The sequence below is a fragment of the Chiloscyllium plagiosum genome, chromosome 1 (genome assembly GCF_004010195.1).
Source record: "Chiloscyllium plagiosum isolate BGI_BamShark_2017 chromosome 1, ASM401019v2, whole genome shotgun sequence".
Lineage (NCBI taxonomy): Eukaryota > Metazoa > Chordata > Chondrichthyes > Orectolobiformes > Hemiscylliidae > Chiloscyllium > Chiloscyllium plagiosum.
Genome location: NC_057710.1, coordinates 142,722,710 through 142,739,376, shown reverse-complemented (window position 1 = coordinate 142,739,376; position 16,667 = coordinate 142,722,710). Strand labels below are relative to the sequence as shown.

Below are 16,667 nucleotides of genomic sequence, written 5' to 3'. Positions count from 1 at the left end.
TATAGTGACAATTAATTGTCCCAACGAATGGCACAATTTTAAAGAAATAGCATATTGGGTAAGAGATATAAATTGGTAAACCTAGTAAAATTTTCCTTTTAATTTTTTAAAAAATGGCTTAATATTGTGTGCATGCATTTGCACCTGCCCAGTCAGCAATCATCTTTTGTGTTAGCGGTTATATCGTCTGATATACATTGGGTGAACATACATGTAGTAACTGTCGTGGATTTAAAGGGAGGGGAACACTTTCCACAACTGGTGTACATTGACGACATTTATTTGATCACCATACATTGACGTTTCCTGTGATGAAGTGAGCACGTTATGAACACAATCATCAACATGCTGAAGGCTACATTGAAACATGTTGTATATTTCAGCAAAGGGAATATTTTCAAATCACACTATTGCTGTTAAAATATTTAAAAGAGGTAACAGTTTTACATCAATAAATCAGCATTGTTCATATCAATGAGAGAATTTACAGACATATTAAAGCATTGAAATGTATGATTGAATTTTCCCATTTTCATTTAAAGCATTTTGCTAAGTATTTTACTTTTCTCAGGCAACTTTCTATTTTGTATTTCAATAATTATGCAGTCATTCTCTTCGGCACCTTTCTTGGAGAATTGCATGGGCACAAATGTGGAAGTGCTTACCAATATCCAAAGATGCGCAGGTTAGGTGAATTGGCCATGCTAAATGCCCATAGTGTCCAGGGATGTGGAGACCAGATGCATTAGTTGTAGGAAATGCGCGGTTACAGGGATAGGGTGGGGGGCGGGGGGGGGGTAGGTAGGTAGGTCCAGGTGGGATGCTCTGTAGAGGTTTGGTGTAGATTCAGTGGGCCTGCTTCTGCCCAGTGGGATTCTATGATTCCACTGCCAGGGCCTTCCAGCGTTAATTCATTTTTGTTATTTAAATTGCTGGCACGTGCCGAACTCTAAAGTAAGGTGAAGAAGGGCTAAATGGTGTACAAGTTAGTCCGAGAGTAGCCACGATTATGTGATGATGGTGATGGCTTGCCAATGCCAAGCTGCTAGGATGGAGGGTGGAGGAGGGTGGCAGTTGTGGAGCAGATAGGGACAGTGTTGTTGTGAAGAAACAGTTAGATGATGCTGAGAGAAGCATTCATTGACCTACAGGCACCAGGTATCCCCTTTGATTTTTGTTGGGAACTTGAGCCATTTTTGGGAGAGGTGACTTGGAAATGATATAAATAAGGGGAATTGGGATTTAATGAGTTGCAAATGCACAGAAATAAGATAGTCACCATCCACGGGTAAGATTCTGAAGTTGACATTGAAGTCTTGAGGGGAAAATTGGGCAAATTTGCTTTGGAATTGCATATCTGATTTGTTTTTTTACATTCTAACCATAAATTCCCAGTTTCCTCACATCACACCCAGGAGAGAAACTTTCCCCCGAATAGCTCTGAAACATCCAAAGCAACATATAGGAATTGACCAGAATTTGAACTTAATACTCTCTGGTCAATGTCTTGTGGTCTGAAAGTGGGTTGCAAAGACCAAATGCTCTTTTCAAGTCAAGCAACGTTAGACACTGAAGGAATAATTAGACTGAGGAAGAGGAAGAGAGTAATGGGGAAGAGGGAAAGTAAAAGGCAGTAAGAGTAAGGGGGGAGGGGATACGTGAGAGAGGAGAAAAGTGGCATGAGAGAGAATGAGAAAAAGGGGGAAGAAATGACGAGTTAAGGAGGAGAGGCTAAGCATATAGGAAAATCTCCAGACGCAAACACATTATGCCTGTAAGTCGGCCTTTCTGTCTTTCCACATCAGTGAAAGAAAATTTCCAGGAAAATTTTTCCATGAAAGTATGTCATTAGATGACACACAAGAAGATTAGGAAAATGATAATTTTTGAGATTGATGGATAAAATCTTGTGTCTTTGCTTCCAAACTTATGGTTCATGGTTAGAAGCATCTCTCTAAAAAAAAAATCTTCTACAGACACGAGGGGTAAAATTCATCTCCAGGCTGGAGCAGGAGCCTGGCTTTCCCCCAGAAATACCCACTTCCACATCACATTCCTACCGGCTCTGCCTGGTAATCAACATTGGATTACCCCATGAATGTCTAAAAGCTAAACTTCCCTCATTTTACATCCTGATACATAATTTTGCATTACAGTTTCTCATGCAGTTTTATATTCTCTTTCTCCATCCCTCTCCTACTCTGAGAAGTAGTGTGTATCTCTGAGTAAGACACAACAAAAGTTCACAGTTTTTACTTCTTTGTATCTACACTCTTCAATTCACTATTTTCAGAAAGCAATTGTGGTCTGTTGATCTTGTCGAATGGAAATCAAGGTGAAATAGAATGGCCTTTGATCTGTACCTTTAAATGATGTTTAAATTATGAGGCTGGGCTATCACAAATAGCTGATTATTTGACTCAGAATAAAATGAGCAGCATTGTGAACCTGATGACTCAAATCTCTTTGCCACTGTGCTAATTTGCACTGTTGACAGTTAGCTGCTGACTCACCCCTCAATCTGTGTGCTGTTTGTACTTTATAAAGTACAGCCAGCTGTTTCACACCTTGAGCAGACAAGTCACAAAAAAAATTGCTAGAGTTCTGATGAAAGGCACCCCACTGAAAACAGACTTATTTACTACATTGCATTTTTGTCAGATTTTCAGTAATCACAGTTTAAAGTGTCAGATTGGCTCCGTTGGTATTAACACCAATTCTGAGCCAGAAGGCCATCAATTTGAGATGTACCACAGTTTTGTGCATTTTGACTTCAGGCTTTCCTCTTAATGATGTACAGAGGGAGTGCTACATTGAGGGACATACGAAGCAGATTTTTCTAGCCCAGGGATGTAGATTTTGGACGTGGGCAAGAAAATACTGGAAACAAGGCTGGGACCTGGCACAAACCAATGTGACTGGTTGACATCATGCCAAATGGACATTGGCAGCAAATTTAAATAGTAAAAGACCTTCATGGGGGTGACGTTTTTGGGCCAACATTACTTTACTTCTACATCTGCTTTAATTATGTCTCTATCAGGAGAGGTGATGGTCCAGTGGTATCACCATTGGACTGTTAATTCAGAAACCCAGCTAATGTTCTGAGGACCCGAGTTTGAATCTAGCTACAGCAGATGTTGGAATTTGATTTCAGTAAAAATTTGGAAGAAAGAATCTAATGATGACCCTGAAAAGTCCATTGGGTTCATGAATACTCTTTAGGGAAGGAAACTGCCATCCTTACCTGGTCTGGCCTACATGTGACTCCAACACACAGCAACGTGGTTGACTTTTTACTGCCCTCTGGGATGGGCAATAAATGCTGGGCTAGCCAGCAATGTCTTCATCCCAAAAATGAATACAAAAAAAACACATGAATTTTGCCAGCAGAGGAGAGGGTCTATGCCACATGGGGTGGATTTCTGCTGGCTGTAAAGTGCTTTGAGGATGTGATTATGCTTCATGAATGCAATTGCAAATATTCACTTTGGCTGAATACATAAAATCGGAAAATCTTGGAGCTCGCTCGTTGCCATATTGTTGCATCGTTCTTCTTGCCCACTTCCTTCTGAACACAGAACCAGTTCCAGCCAGAATACACTCCCCCTTTGAGAAGGTCAGGCAGAGTTGGACTGACGAGCTTCGCGTATTGTTAGCTAATCATGTCTATTAGCAACGTGGCCGTGCAAGCTGAAAGTACCTCTGCAGGTTGCCCACTAGCCAGCCTCTTTAAATTATCATGTTTACACAGCCACATGAAATACTGAATGAAAGCTGAACTCAAAAATAAATTCAGGACAGCTGGTACCAGCCTCAAATGATTTTATGGCTCCACACAGAGTTGAGGAGCCACTCTACGTTTATAGTACTGTCTGCAAGCTATAATCATTTAAATAACAGGAGGCATAGGTTCTAGGTTAATCATAGTCCTTGCACTTGTTTTCAAACCTTGTTGAATTTAAGGCCAACTTGTACAAATTATACTTATTCACCCCAAAGCCTGTCCACTATCTACAAGGCACAAGTGAGGAATGCAATGGAATCCAGGACACCATCCAGGACAAAACAGCCTGCTTGATTGAACAGCACATCCCTCCAATGACGACACTCAGTAGTGTGTACCACCTGCAGGATGCACTACAGAAATTCATCCAAATTCCTTGTATAGCTCCCAAACATACAACCACTATCATCAAGAAGGAAAAGGGCAGCAGATTCATCACCATCTGCAAGTCCCCTCAAAGTCATTTACCATCCTGTCGTAGACATAAGTCACAGTTCCTTCACTGTTATTGTGTGAAAATTCCAGTGCACTCATTCTAACATCACTGTTGGTATCCCTAGACCAACTGGTCTGAACTAGTTCAAGAAGGAAGCTAATAACCACCTTTTCCAGGGCAATTAGAAATCTGCAATAAATTTTGGCCTGGATAAAGAAACCCAGCTCCTCTGAACAGATAAAGAGAATTTGCTGTATGGACACCAGTATTTGAAACACGGACAGGTGTCCAAGAAAGGGTTGACTCTGACTGCATTTTTGAAAATTTATGATGGGCCCGCCTCCATTTGGCTGGGCTGCCCTGATCTGATTTTATGGTGGTCAGGTTGTCAATTCATTTGGATGTGGGACTATAGCTCACAGACAACACACCCACCATAATAAATCTGTTGTGCATTTTCCTGAGAACATCTGTTCCCAATTTAGGTGCTCTAGTTCCTGCCTAATTGCGATGTAATTCCCCCTCCTCCAATTAAATACTTTTCCCATATCGTCAACTTCTATCCCTCTCCATGACTTTAGTAAAGGTCAGGGAGTTGTGATTACTATCACCAAAATGCTCTCCCACCGAGAGATCTGACACCTGGCCTGGTTTAATGCTAAGCAGCAAATCCAATATGGCCTCCGCTCTAGTTGGAGTACCACCCAGTACCCTTCCACCGACACCCTCCTTCGACTGACCGTACCACCCAGTACCCTTCCACCGACACCCTCCTCATCGTCGATCACGTCGGGGGGGGAAATTGCGGTCCTTGAAGAAGGTGGCCATCTGTGTTGTACGTATTTTGAACTGGTCCTCCTGGGAGCAGATGCGGCGGAGACGTAGGAATTGGGAGAATGGGATGGCGTTTTTACAGGGGGCAGGATGGGAGGAGGTGTAGTCCAGGTAGCTGTGGGAGTCGGTAGGTTTACAAACCTACCGACTCCCACAGCTACCTGGGCTACACCTCCTCCCATCCTGCCCCCTGTAAAAACGCCCTCCCCTTCTCCCAATTCCTTCGTCTCCGCCGCATCTGCTCCCAGGAGGACCAGTTCAAATTACGTACAACACAGATGGCCTCCTTCTTCAAGGACCGCAATTTCCCCCCCGACGTGGTCGACGGTGCCTTCCACCGCATCTCCTCCACTTCCCGCTCCTCCGCCCTTGAGCCCCGCCCCTCCCACCGCCACCAGGACAGAACCCCACTGGTCCTCACCTACCACCCCACCAATCTCCATGTACAGCGCATCATCCGCCGTCACTTCCGCCACCTCCAAACAGACCCCAGTACCAAGGATATATTTCCCTCCCCTCCCCTATCAGCTTTCCGTAGAGCCCACTCCCTCCGCGGCTCCCTTGTCAGATCCACACCCCCCACTGACCCACCCTCCACTCCCGGCACCTTCCCTTGCCACCGCCGGAGGTGCAACACTTGCGCCCACACCTCCCCTCTCACTTCTCTCCAAGGCCCCAAGGGAAACTTCCATATCCGCCACAGATTCACCTGCACCTCCACCCACATCATCTACTGCATCCGCTGCAGCCGGTGTGGCCTCCTCTATATTGGGGAGACAGGCCGCCTACTTGTGGAGCGATTCAGGGAGCACCTCTGGGCCACCCGGGCGAACCAACCCAACCACCCTGTGGCACAGCATTTCAACTCCCCCTCCCACTCCACCGAGGATATGCAGGTCATTGGACTCATCCACCGCCAAACCACAACAACGCGACGGTCGGAGGAGGAGCGTCTTATCTTCCGACTGGGAGCCCTCCAACCGCAGGGGATGAACTTGGACTTCACCAGTTTCTTCATCCCCCTCCCCCCCCCTTGTCTCAGCCGAATCCCTCCCGCCTGGCACCGCCTTCCTGACCTGCAGTCTTCTTGTTGACCTCTCCGCCTCCATCCTACTCCGACCTATCACCCTCACCTTGACCTCTTTCCACCTATCACATTTCCAACGCCCCCTCCTCCAAGTCCCTCCTCCCTACCTTTTATCTTCTCCTGCTGAACACTCTCTGCTCATTCCTGAAGAAGGGCCTGTGCCCGAAACGTCGAATCTCCTGTTCCCTGGATGCTGCCTGACCTGCTGTGCTGTTCCAGCAATAAAGTTTCAACTCCGCTCTAGTTGACCTATCTAAATATTGAGTCAGGAATCCTTCAGAAGCTCTTAGTCTGTGAGCTGCTGGGCAATCATGTGGGTTCTGATGAGATATGGAACTGAATTCGGCAAGTTGTGAATTTTACCAAGCCAGTGTGGCTGACCTTAGAGAAATGGTTGGTTGAATGAGTTCAAGAGGTGGGGGTGAGGGCACAGTGGGGTAACATGTTTTACCAGGTGGCACCAACATGTGGCCTGTGCACCTCTCCTCACTGATAAAATCAATTGGCCACTTGAGGTCAAGGGTGGGTGAGACAGCCAAAGCATCCCTTGGTAAAATATCAGTGGAGGTGGGTATTTGATGGCGTAGCAGTCAAATACTAGTCCACTACCAGGGGAGGGGTGCTGAGGGAATCCGGGTCTGATGAAGAAAAAGAAGCTCTGCAGACCATCAAATTTTTAAAAATATCACCACAGAGTCACACAGTCACACAGAATGGAAACAGATCCTTCAGTCCAACTCGTCCATGCCAACCAGACATTCCAATCTGACATGGTCCCAGTTGCCAGCATTTAGCCCATATCCCTCCAAACCCTTCCTATTCATTTACCCATCCAGATGCCTTTTAAATGTTCTTCTCTCTAGATTAAGCCAGATACTCCCTTTAAGAGAAATTAATTAAGCAAGGGCCGTTCCTTCATTTCAAGGACTTCTATTATAATCAAAGCCCCTACCTTTACTTAATTCCCTAATGAGAGTGTCTTTCAGTCTAGATGGTGAGAGTGATAACACTCTCCATTTACAAATGGAAAACGAGGAAAATAAATTCAACAACTGTCAAGAACTCCTTACCTGATAACTTGATGACATGACACAAAGGACTTCAGGATTTCTGAAAGGATGTTATCTATTTGTGAAAGAATCTGAGATCTTCAACTTTTCTTGATCATTTTAACTCATGACAAATATCAGCAAAATATCAAACTACGTACCTGTCCATATGAACCACTGTAGATCTGAGCAATAATGAGCCGTTGGGCATTACAGCGCTGGGTTAAAACTTCAATAAGATCATCTTTATTGCATTCTATATGGAAAAATAACAAAGAATAGAATTTGTTTGTATATTAATTTGAAGATTTTGGTTTAAGTATTATATTGTTCATGTTATCAAAAAAAGTGTCCTAAAGCCAATAAAACTGATGAGTTTGCAAGGTTGAAATTACAGTACTTCCATTGTCTGGCAATACCATATGTAAGGAATCAAATTAAAATCATTGTTAAAATAATAAAAGGGAGTTTAAATAAACAAATGAACACAGAGACCTGACTGAGCATGGAATTCTCTCTCACAAAATTGCTGAATTAGATGAATGAGTTATTTTATAATTAACTTGGAGAATTATCTTAAAATAAGAAGAAAATTCAAACATTTGTGGAGAATGATGGAGAAGTTGAAGAATGATGGAGAGAAGTAACTCACTCAGGCTATAGAGATCAAGTAGTTTGATTTAAGTGCTACCACATTCTACTGAGTGAGATAAGAGCATTACTTTGACTAATTACTTACCAGCTAGATATTACTTACCAGCTAGATATCATGTTTCAATTAAAAAAAGGAGCAGTGTAATTAATCATTAACTGATAATCTGAATGACAATCTTAATGGTTGGAATCCTATAGGGGCCTATGTGATGTGGGTTCAGGCAAGATGTGTGGCAGATTACGCAGTATTCAGCGCCATATTTGTCTTCTCAGATATTGGACCAGTTCATGTGTAAAAGACCTAGACAATATCAGAATTGAGCTACCAAATAGCAAATAACAATCACGCCACACAAATGCCAGATAACGACCATCTCCAACATGAGAGAATCTAATCATTGGACCTTAATATTCAATGGCATTCACAATCCTCCAATCCTAACATTTTGGGGTTACCATTAACCAGAAACTCAATTGGACTAGCTGTATACACACAGTGGTTACAAGAGATAGTCAAGGGCTGGGGACTTTGCAGTGAGTGACTCACTTCCTGACTCTCCAAAACTTGTCTACCATCTAAAAGGCACAGGTCAGGAGTATGATAGAATACTCCTCATTTGCCTGGATGAGTGCAGCTCCAACAACACTCAAGAAGCTTGATGCCATTCAGGACAAAGCAGCCTGTTTCATTGGCATCACATCTGCTCCCTCCACCTCGGAAACATATTGGAAACCAAGTTGCTAGGTAAAAATCCTGAATTCTTCCCTTTCGGTATTGTGGGTTAACCTAAAGCACATGGACTGCAGCAGTTCAAGAAGCTGATCTTCACCCTTTCAATGGCAACTAGGGATAGGCAATATATGCCGACTCAGCAAGCAGCTCCCACATCCCAAGCCTAAATTTTTAAAAATTTGGATGAAAAGTGGGTAAGGCCTATCTTGATGACGGGAGCATCTTGATCCATCTTTATGCTTTTCACAAGTGGTGAGGTAGATTTCTCACCAGGCAGTGGTGAATTGCCAATTAAGAGGGATTATTGTTAGTTAAATGCCTCGTATTTTGACCAATTGCCTTCAGCACTATTCAGCCTCCTATCTGACCAAACTTTATGTGCAGGGACAGGAATCCAGCTTCTGAAGGATTCCTGACTCAATATGTAGATAGGCTGACCAGAGGGGAGGCCATATTGGATTTGCTGCTTGGCATCAAACCAGGGATAGGAGTAGATGGTATGGAAAAAGTATTTAATTGGGGGAGGGGGAATTACAATGCTATTAGGCAGGACCTGGGGCACTTAAATTGGGAACAGATGTTCTCAGGAAAATGTATGACAGAAATGTGGAGATTGTTTAGGGAACACTTGCTGATATTGCTGGATAGGTTTGTCCCACTGAGGCAAGGAAGGGATGGTAGTGTGAAGGATCTTTGGGTGACAAGGAATGTCAAACATCTAGTCAAGAGGAAGAAGGAAGCCTACTTAAGGTTGAGGAGGCAGAGATCAGACAGGTCTCTAGAGGGTTCCAAAGTAGCCAGGAAGTAACTGAAGAATGGACTTAGCAGAGCCAGAAGGAGATACGAAAAAGCGTTAGCAGGTAGGATTAAGGAAAACCTAAGGCATGCAACACTTATGTAAGGAACAAGATGTTGACCAGAATGAGGATAGGGCCGATCAGTGCACTTCTGCGCAAAGAGAGAGATGAACGTGAGGGATGCTGAATGAGGAGTGGCAGAGTGACTTGATGTGTTGTGTACTCATTGATCTCCCGCTTCCAGATGGTGCAGTCGGCTTCCAACAAAGACCTGCAACCATTGATCCACATTTGTGACCATGTTGTGATGCCAGATGGTATAAAATGCATTTGGCCTATACAGTGAGAGTTACAACACATGTACAGTTAAAGAACAAACATTTATCCATAACCTGAGAGCCACATACAAGCCATTGCCAACCTGACCAGCGAAGCATTCTCAATAAGTTTTCTTCTTCCTCCCTCTCCCATTATGAGTCTGTGTACTGCCTTGTTCTGCAGCTGGGTTGAGCTCTGTGGTGGAACCTGCTAGTGCAGTCCAGACATGCCAAGGGTTTTCTTGTCAGAATCAAGTTGATCCTCCTTTGGTTTAACCGTCAAAGATTGGAGGGGAGCAGGCATGGTGGGCTGAGCCACTTTTGGAATGCCCTGATAGGGGATGTCTGAGGAACCTCTGTGTGGTTCCACCTCCAGCTGGGTGCCTCCCAGCACCTCCCTGCCTCTTTGTGAGTTAAGGTCTCACTATGTGGTCTCACTCTGCCCAATTATCAGCTGTCATCTCCTTTAATGATACGAGTGGGGTGATGGAATCAGTAAGTAACAGTGTGTGGCTAGTGCAGATGAAAAAGATAGTGATGGGTTCCCAGGTACTGAGTAGGCAGCACAGAGGCCTTGCAGGGTTAGCGGTGTGGAGTGGTGGAAGAATGAGAGTGAATGAGGAAAATTGTTGCAGGCAATAGTGAGAGTGACAGAGCATGAATCTTGGCAGGAGTTGTCTATAGGAACAGAGTGAGTGTAAATTTGCAGAGAGAAGAATGTTGCAATTACCCTGGAGGCAGAGTGGGTCATTGAACTTTTTACTGTAATGCTGCACATTCCTCTGCTCTCTGGAGATAGCACCAACTCAACAGGCAACCTGGTCTGGTGGCATGACCTCCTCTGCCAGTCTTTTTTGTACAATTTCCTTGAGCAAGGCCTTCAGGCCCCTGTCATAGCATAGCAATGCCATCTTCCTCTTTTTTTGCCACGTTCTAGCTCTGTCCTTTGACGAGCATGGCAGCTTCGGAATGCCAGTGCCATTTGGATAAACATGCCTTTTAAAGTTGGCATGGATGCAAGCAATGCTAATCTTGGGTGTTGTCTGCTAAGTGGTTAGTTGTTCCAGGAACATCGCGTACTAAGATTGGCAGAAATTTGAACTGAGGTCCAGCATGGTGGTGGTGGGGGGGGGGGGTGTTGGGTAATTAATGAAGTTAGTTTGGAAAGATACAATGAGAAAACCACTAGGCCTTGCCTTACAAAGAAATTGATGCAACTCAGATTTGGCAATAAAAAATTAAGATTCAACCCAATGTTTGTAGTGTCTTCAAATCCCCTGTCAATCACACTTGGAAATCTCACTGCTGTAATGGATTGTTTTGACACTATTACTTGTACGTAACTATTCTCCAGCTACTGCATCTTGCAGGAGATACCATCAATTTGCATTACATGACAATAATTCACTCACGATATCTTGCTAGAGAAATAATCCTACTGTATTTCAGAGATTCTGCTGTAATTTTAAGCATGAGATTGTTGGTTCTGTAAATTAAAAATTAAACACTTTCACTAAGTTGCATGGCTGCAATCAAGTTACAACGTATCGCCTTTGCAAGGCTGTGCAGAAAAATGTAAAAGATAATATACATGTAATAGTGCAAAATGGATGTCTAAGCATTCAATATGAATTGCTGCATACATTGTATATTTCGTGCCGGAATTGCATGTCTAACATAAAGTTAAGACAAAAGTGAGTACTACAGATACTGGAGATTAGAGTCAAGATTAGAGTGGTACTGGAAAAGCACAGCAGGTCAGGCAGTATCCGATTTCTGATGAAGGGCTTTTACCTGAAACGTCAATTTTCCTGCTCCTCAGATGCTGCCTGACCTGCTGTGCTTTTCCAGCACCATTCCAATAAAGTTAAGGCATCCCAGTTAAGAAATCACCTTTTAGGTCATTATGCCTGTCTTTCCAAAATTGAGTTGCATGAATATTGAAAGCACCGATTCTGCTGTGTTAAGGATAACCAAACCTAAATGTAATCTAACAGCTTGATTAGTGAACTGCCTATGAATTCTTAGCAGGTATCCATAGCTCACTCATTTAATTTTAATGAGGTCTAAAGCGTAATATGGGCTGGGGTTTATTCATTCTGGTTAAGCACATAGGTCTTTGCTACCAAATGTTATCTTAATCTGTTTGAAATATTTGCTGTTACGAAGTCCCCCTCGTGTTTAAGCAGATAATCCAGTTTGTAAATTCAACTGTAAATTTCAGTGATTCTCTCGATATGGTAGAATAAAAATAGAAGATATACAACTGGAAATATAACTTGACATGTGGTTATTGTCTCAGGATTAGAATCTACTGTTCCCAGAGTGCTATGGTTGCATGCCATTCATTGTGATAAGGCAATGCAGAATTACATGAAGTCTGATCAATTCAATCCATCATTTTGCAGAAAGTTACATTCCACTATCCCAATGCTATTCTTGAAACCTCATTTTAACTTTGAGGGATTCAAAACACCTTAAAATGTCTCACTTGCCTGGAAAGACAAATTCACATATAACATGATGGGTTTTAAAATATGATTGTTGCCTTGTCAAATAAGTTGCATTTGAGAGATGTAGGTGGTGAAATGATGATGATTTGATTGGCAATTAATATTTAATTAATAATTTAAAAGCATGGTAGTAATAAAGACTAAAACACAAAAATTGCTTTAAATAAACTAGTAGCACTGTTCAGTTGAATTGAAACCAGCTAGTTCATAGAGAAGTCTTGTCAGAATGGATGTGATTAATAATAGTGGAAACAGGACAAAAACTAATACAATTTTATTGCTTTTTTAATTCAAGCAATAACATTTAAGTTCTTATAATGTTGTTTGACTGATCTGTTCTCTTGATATAATATAGTTTACATTTATAAGGATTCAAAACTAAATTTTGGAAAGCCTTTCCATCTATAAAAGATGCCATGATAACAGTGTATAATTTATTTCCTTTATTTTATTTTACATTAAATTTAAATAAAATAATCAATACATACGCTTCTAGTGTGCATGAATGGAAATTTGATCTTTTAAAACTACATTATTTATGAAGAATTACTTTGGGAATTTAGTCACTGTAATTTCACCTTCTTCAGAAAATGATTTTCAGTGATGTTTGAAATTCCATCTCCCCTTATGTTAAAGGATGAAACTGATCTAATTTATAATTAGCAAATGTAAACAGTCCGGAATAACTGTTCCAGGAACTCTCCCATTGCAACACACGTTGACAATTCCAGCAAGGGCATATTAAGGAATATGTTATACCTGCAGCGCATAATCCCTTACAATAAACTAAAATTAATGGCAATAATTTTAACTAAAAACAACAGTGTAAAATGGGTGATATTAGATTAGGTGTCTGTTCCGCATCTCTCCTAATTTTCATGTGCATTATGGGAGTGAAAATAAATATGGAATGAACACGTACTCTTTATGTAATTTCCTTTAATTTCCAAGGCCAAAGTTACCTCATCTTCTGTAATTAAAAACTGAAAACATTACAGACAGTCACCAAATCAGATAGCATCCCACCTATCTTCGCTGAGGTAGAAATAGTCTTTGTATCTCGGGTTTTTGCTCACAATAATGATTTCCCATTGCCAGCGTCACCCTGTTGAATCAAAACAGTATTCTCTCTGTGGCTGTCCTTTTTATAATGAGAAACTCAAAACTTCAAACTGTACCTTAATATTGGCCAAACCAAAGTTTGCATTAATTTATGTGCTGAATATTTCTACTTTTAACACCACATTTTAATTTCTTTGTTTTGACTTTAACTATCTGCATTTTCAAAGATTAGATATTTAAAACGCTAGGGCTCTCTGCTTATTTCCACAGTGTAGTGGATTTCCATTACATTCTTTGTTTTATTCTTCCAAGATGCATTTCCTCTCACTTTCTCATAAAACTGTACATTTAGTATCTGCCCGTTCTGTACATTTATGTCCTCCTGGAGTATTTTACAGTTATGCTCACCATTTGTCAAAATTTTATGTCATCAACAAATCTGAGTTTATGTTTCCTTCACTCATGTTCAAATCATACATAAATACAGGTAAAGATAGACTTAGCAATGGCTATTGGATATTTCACTTGCAACCCTTCTTCGATCTGGGAAAGATCCATGTACAGATGTCCTTTCCAGTTTGCTGTACTTGTGTGATCTCTGTCATTAGACATACACACACATACATACACACACAAGGCAGACATCACAAGTTCACTTCAATAAAGGTCTTGTTTTGAACACAGTGCTGTGTTGGACATTGAAACATACTGTCAGAAGAAGCACTAGGATGGCTGTTGTAGAGGCGCAAGAAATACTGACGGGGAGACAGATATTGTTGAGTGTGCAGTGGTGGGAAAGCACAGCCAGTCAGGCAGCATCCTAGGAGCAGGAGAATTGACATTTTGAGCATAAGCTCTTCATCAGGAATGAGGCTTGTGAGAGATAAATGAGAGTGGGGTGGGGCTGGGGGAAAGGTAGCTGAGAGTTCAATAGGTGGATCGAGGTGGGGGTGAAGGTGATAGGTCAAAGAGGAAGGTGGAGCGGATAGATGGAAAGGAAGATGGACGAGTCACGAGGGTGGTGCTGAGTTGGAAGGTTGGATCTGGGGTAAGGTGGGGGAAGGGGAAATGAGGAAACTGGTGAAATACACATTGGCCCCATGTGGTTGGAGGGTCCCTAGGCAGTAGATGAGGCATTCTTCCTCCAGGCGTCAGGTGGTAAGGATTTGGCGATGGAGGAGGTCCAGGATCTGCATGTCCTTGGGGGGAATGGGAGGGGGAATTAAAGTGTTCGGCCAAGGGGCAGTGGGCTTGTTTCCCAGGGAGACAGATATTGCAGAGTTGTGACCTGTGTTACTGAAATGAAAAAGAACAACAAAGAAAGCCACAGTCAAAAAAAAAACTGGTTAGGTGGAAATGACTGCAGCTTTTCCCAACTAATCTCTGTTTAAATGATAGGGGATATGAAGGAAAACCTGAGATTGCTTCCATATAGAATTACAAAATAGCAACAGATTTGTTGGGCAAGCTGGAGCGATTGCAAGTTACTACACTTTTATCGCTATTGGGAAGAGATTGCTTTAAAACATATCCTACCCTAAATCTGGCTCAAAAGCAGAAATATCACAGAGAAGGTATTTTTTGAAGGCTTTAAAGGCATGTTTTGAACTCCAAATGAAAGTTACCCATGTACTGTACATGTTGAATACTATGGATTAAGGTGAAAAAGAGTCCATTGATCAACATGCAATGTCAAGCGTAGGCACTGGAGAAATGCAGGATGAAGATTTAGATAATTCACTCTTCATCTTGCAGAAAGTTCAAACCTAAAGGGGAAAATAGTTTGTAACTATTGCAATCAATACAGCAGAACGAAAGCATCCCATGGATATGAAGTGCCAGGTTGACTCTAATGTTTCTTCCAACATTATGAGCTACACAAACCTTGAAAATTTACACCAAATGGCAATCCAAAGCTGAAAAAAACCTAATGTTGAGAACTCTGTGATGGAACAGCATGCACACAGAGAGGGCATATTAATCTGAGTGCCCAATACTATGACTAATCTGAGGACCTGGAATTCCAGTTATTAAGTACAAAAGTAAAGCCATTCATCTGAGCAGAGGCAAGTTGACAGCTCTGATTAATAACCCTAAATGCATCAGAAAAGATTTACAGTACTTCGCGGGCCACATCAACTGATGAACAGACGGACAAACAGTGCAGAGGGTTCACTGCAGGAGCCTTGAAGCTGGAGTCACAAACTGAAAAGATCACCTGTCATATACAGCTAATGCCTCTGAAGAAAACAGCAGTCTAAGGCCACAGTATAAACCAGCTGAGAAGAATCTGAAACTGAACCATGGAGTGCACCATTCGAACCAGCAGATGTTGAAGAAGGAGCTGACCAAACATATGTATCACAACAGTTACAAGCACTTTTAAAATCAAGTTTGCCTTTTGTAAATAAACAGACTAGAGAGGAAGTGGCTGGAATAACAAACAGTTGCTGATGCATGGCAACAATCACATATATGTTTGGTAACTTTGACAACTCAAAATGTACATGATAATGCATGCATATTTTGTGTAAAAAGTAAGAAGTTTGGGTTAAAATGCAATCACATACAAGTGTCCTTCCTTGCTTTCTGTAGTCATGTGGACTTTACTATGAGGCCCACACACTGTAGGCAGACACCTTAATTTAACAGACCTCATATTGAATGCATGGCTGTGATGTACTCTCAAACTAGAAACCATCCTCTTCCATCCCTCATTCACATAATTCTCGATCCTCAAATCACTGACCTCATCACATTATCACGGTTGATTTCAGACCAACTCACACACCATTTCACCACTTCAGGCCTTCTCTTTAGAGCTCAATGACGTCACTTGAATGCTTTTGCCAGGTCACTTTGTGCACAGGAACACACATGCATCTTATGCACCTCCACAGGTGCATCCTAAATCTCTTAAATTGCTTGCTTAGTTGTCACCTGGAGTGAGGTTGAGGCCGATTATGTCCTTTCTCCTTCTTATTGATGCCCAGTACCTTTGGCTTCAGGAATGGAGTGTAGGCCTGTGTGTATATACAGCAGACAGTAAGCTTGCTGAACCTGACATTCCATGGTGATAGTCAGCTGTATATGGAAAGATGCAGCTACTTTTGTCCTGGAAACAGCAAGGCACTACATTTATGGACTCCTTCATCAATCGATCCAATTTGTCAAATCTGCTTGATACTTTCACAATCAGGACTCCCGCTACCTTCCGAGGACCCCTTCGCCCACCTCCAACACACTGCATCCACCTGGACACTCCGCGCTGGCCTATTACCTGCCCTCGACCTCTTCATTTCCAACTGCCGCCAGGACATTAACCGCCTCAACCTGTCTACCCCCCTCCCCCACTCCAACCTGTCACCCTCACAACGCGCAGCCCTCCAATCCCTCTG

General features: G+C 42.3%; 1 protein-coding gene across 2 annotated transcripts in view; it reads right to left on the bottom strand.

Moving 5' to 3' along the window:
• The window catches only part of LOC122555879 (annexin A10-like), an 84,088-nt gene that overhangs the window by 47,342 nt on the left and 20,079 nt on the right, over window positions 1-16,667 (bottom strand). For both annotated transcript variants that reach the window (XM_043702116.1, XM_043702124.1), the window contains exon 3: window positions 7,355-7,449. In XM_043702116.1, the coding sequence (XP_043558051.1) occupies window positions 7,355-7,449 (95 nt within the window). The remainder of the gene's footprint in view (window positions 1-7,354; window positions 7,450-16,667) is intronic.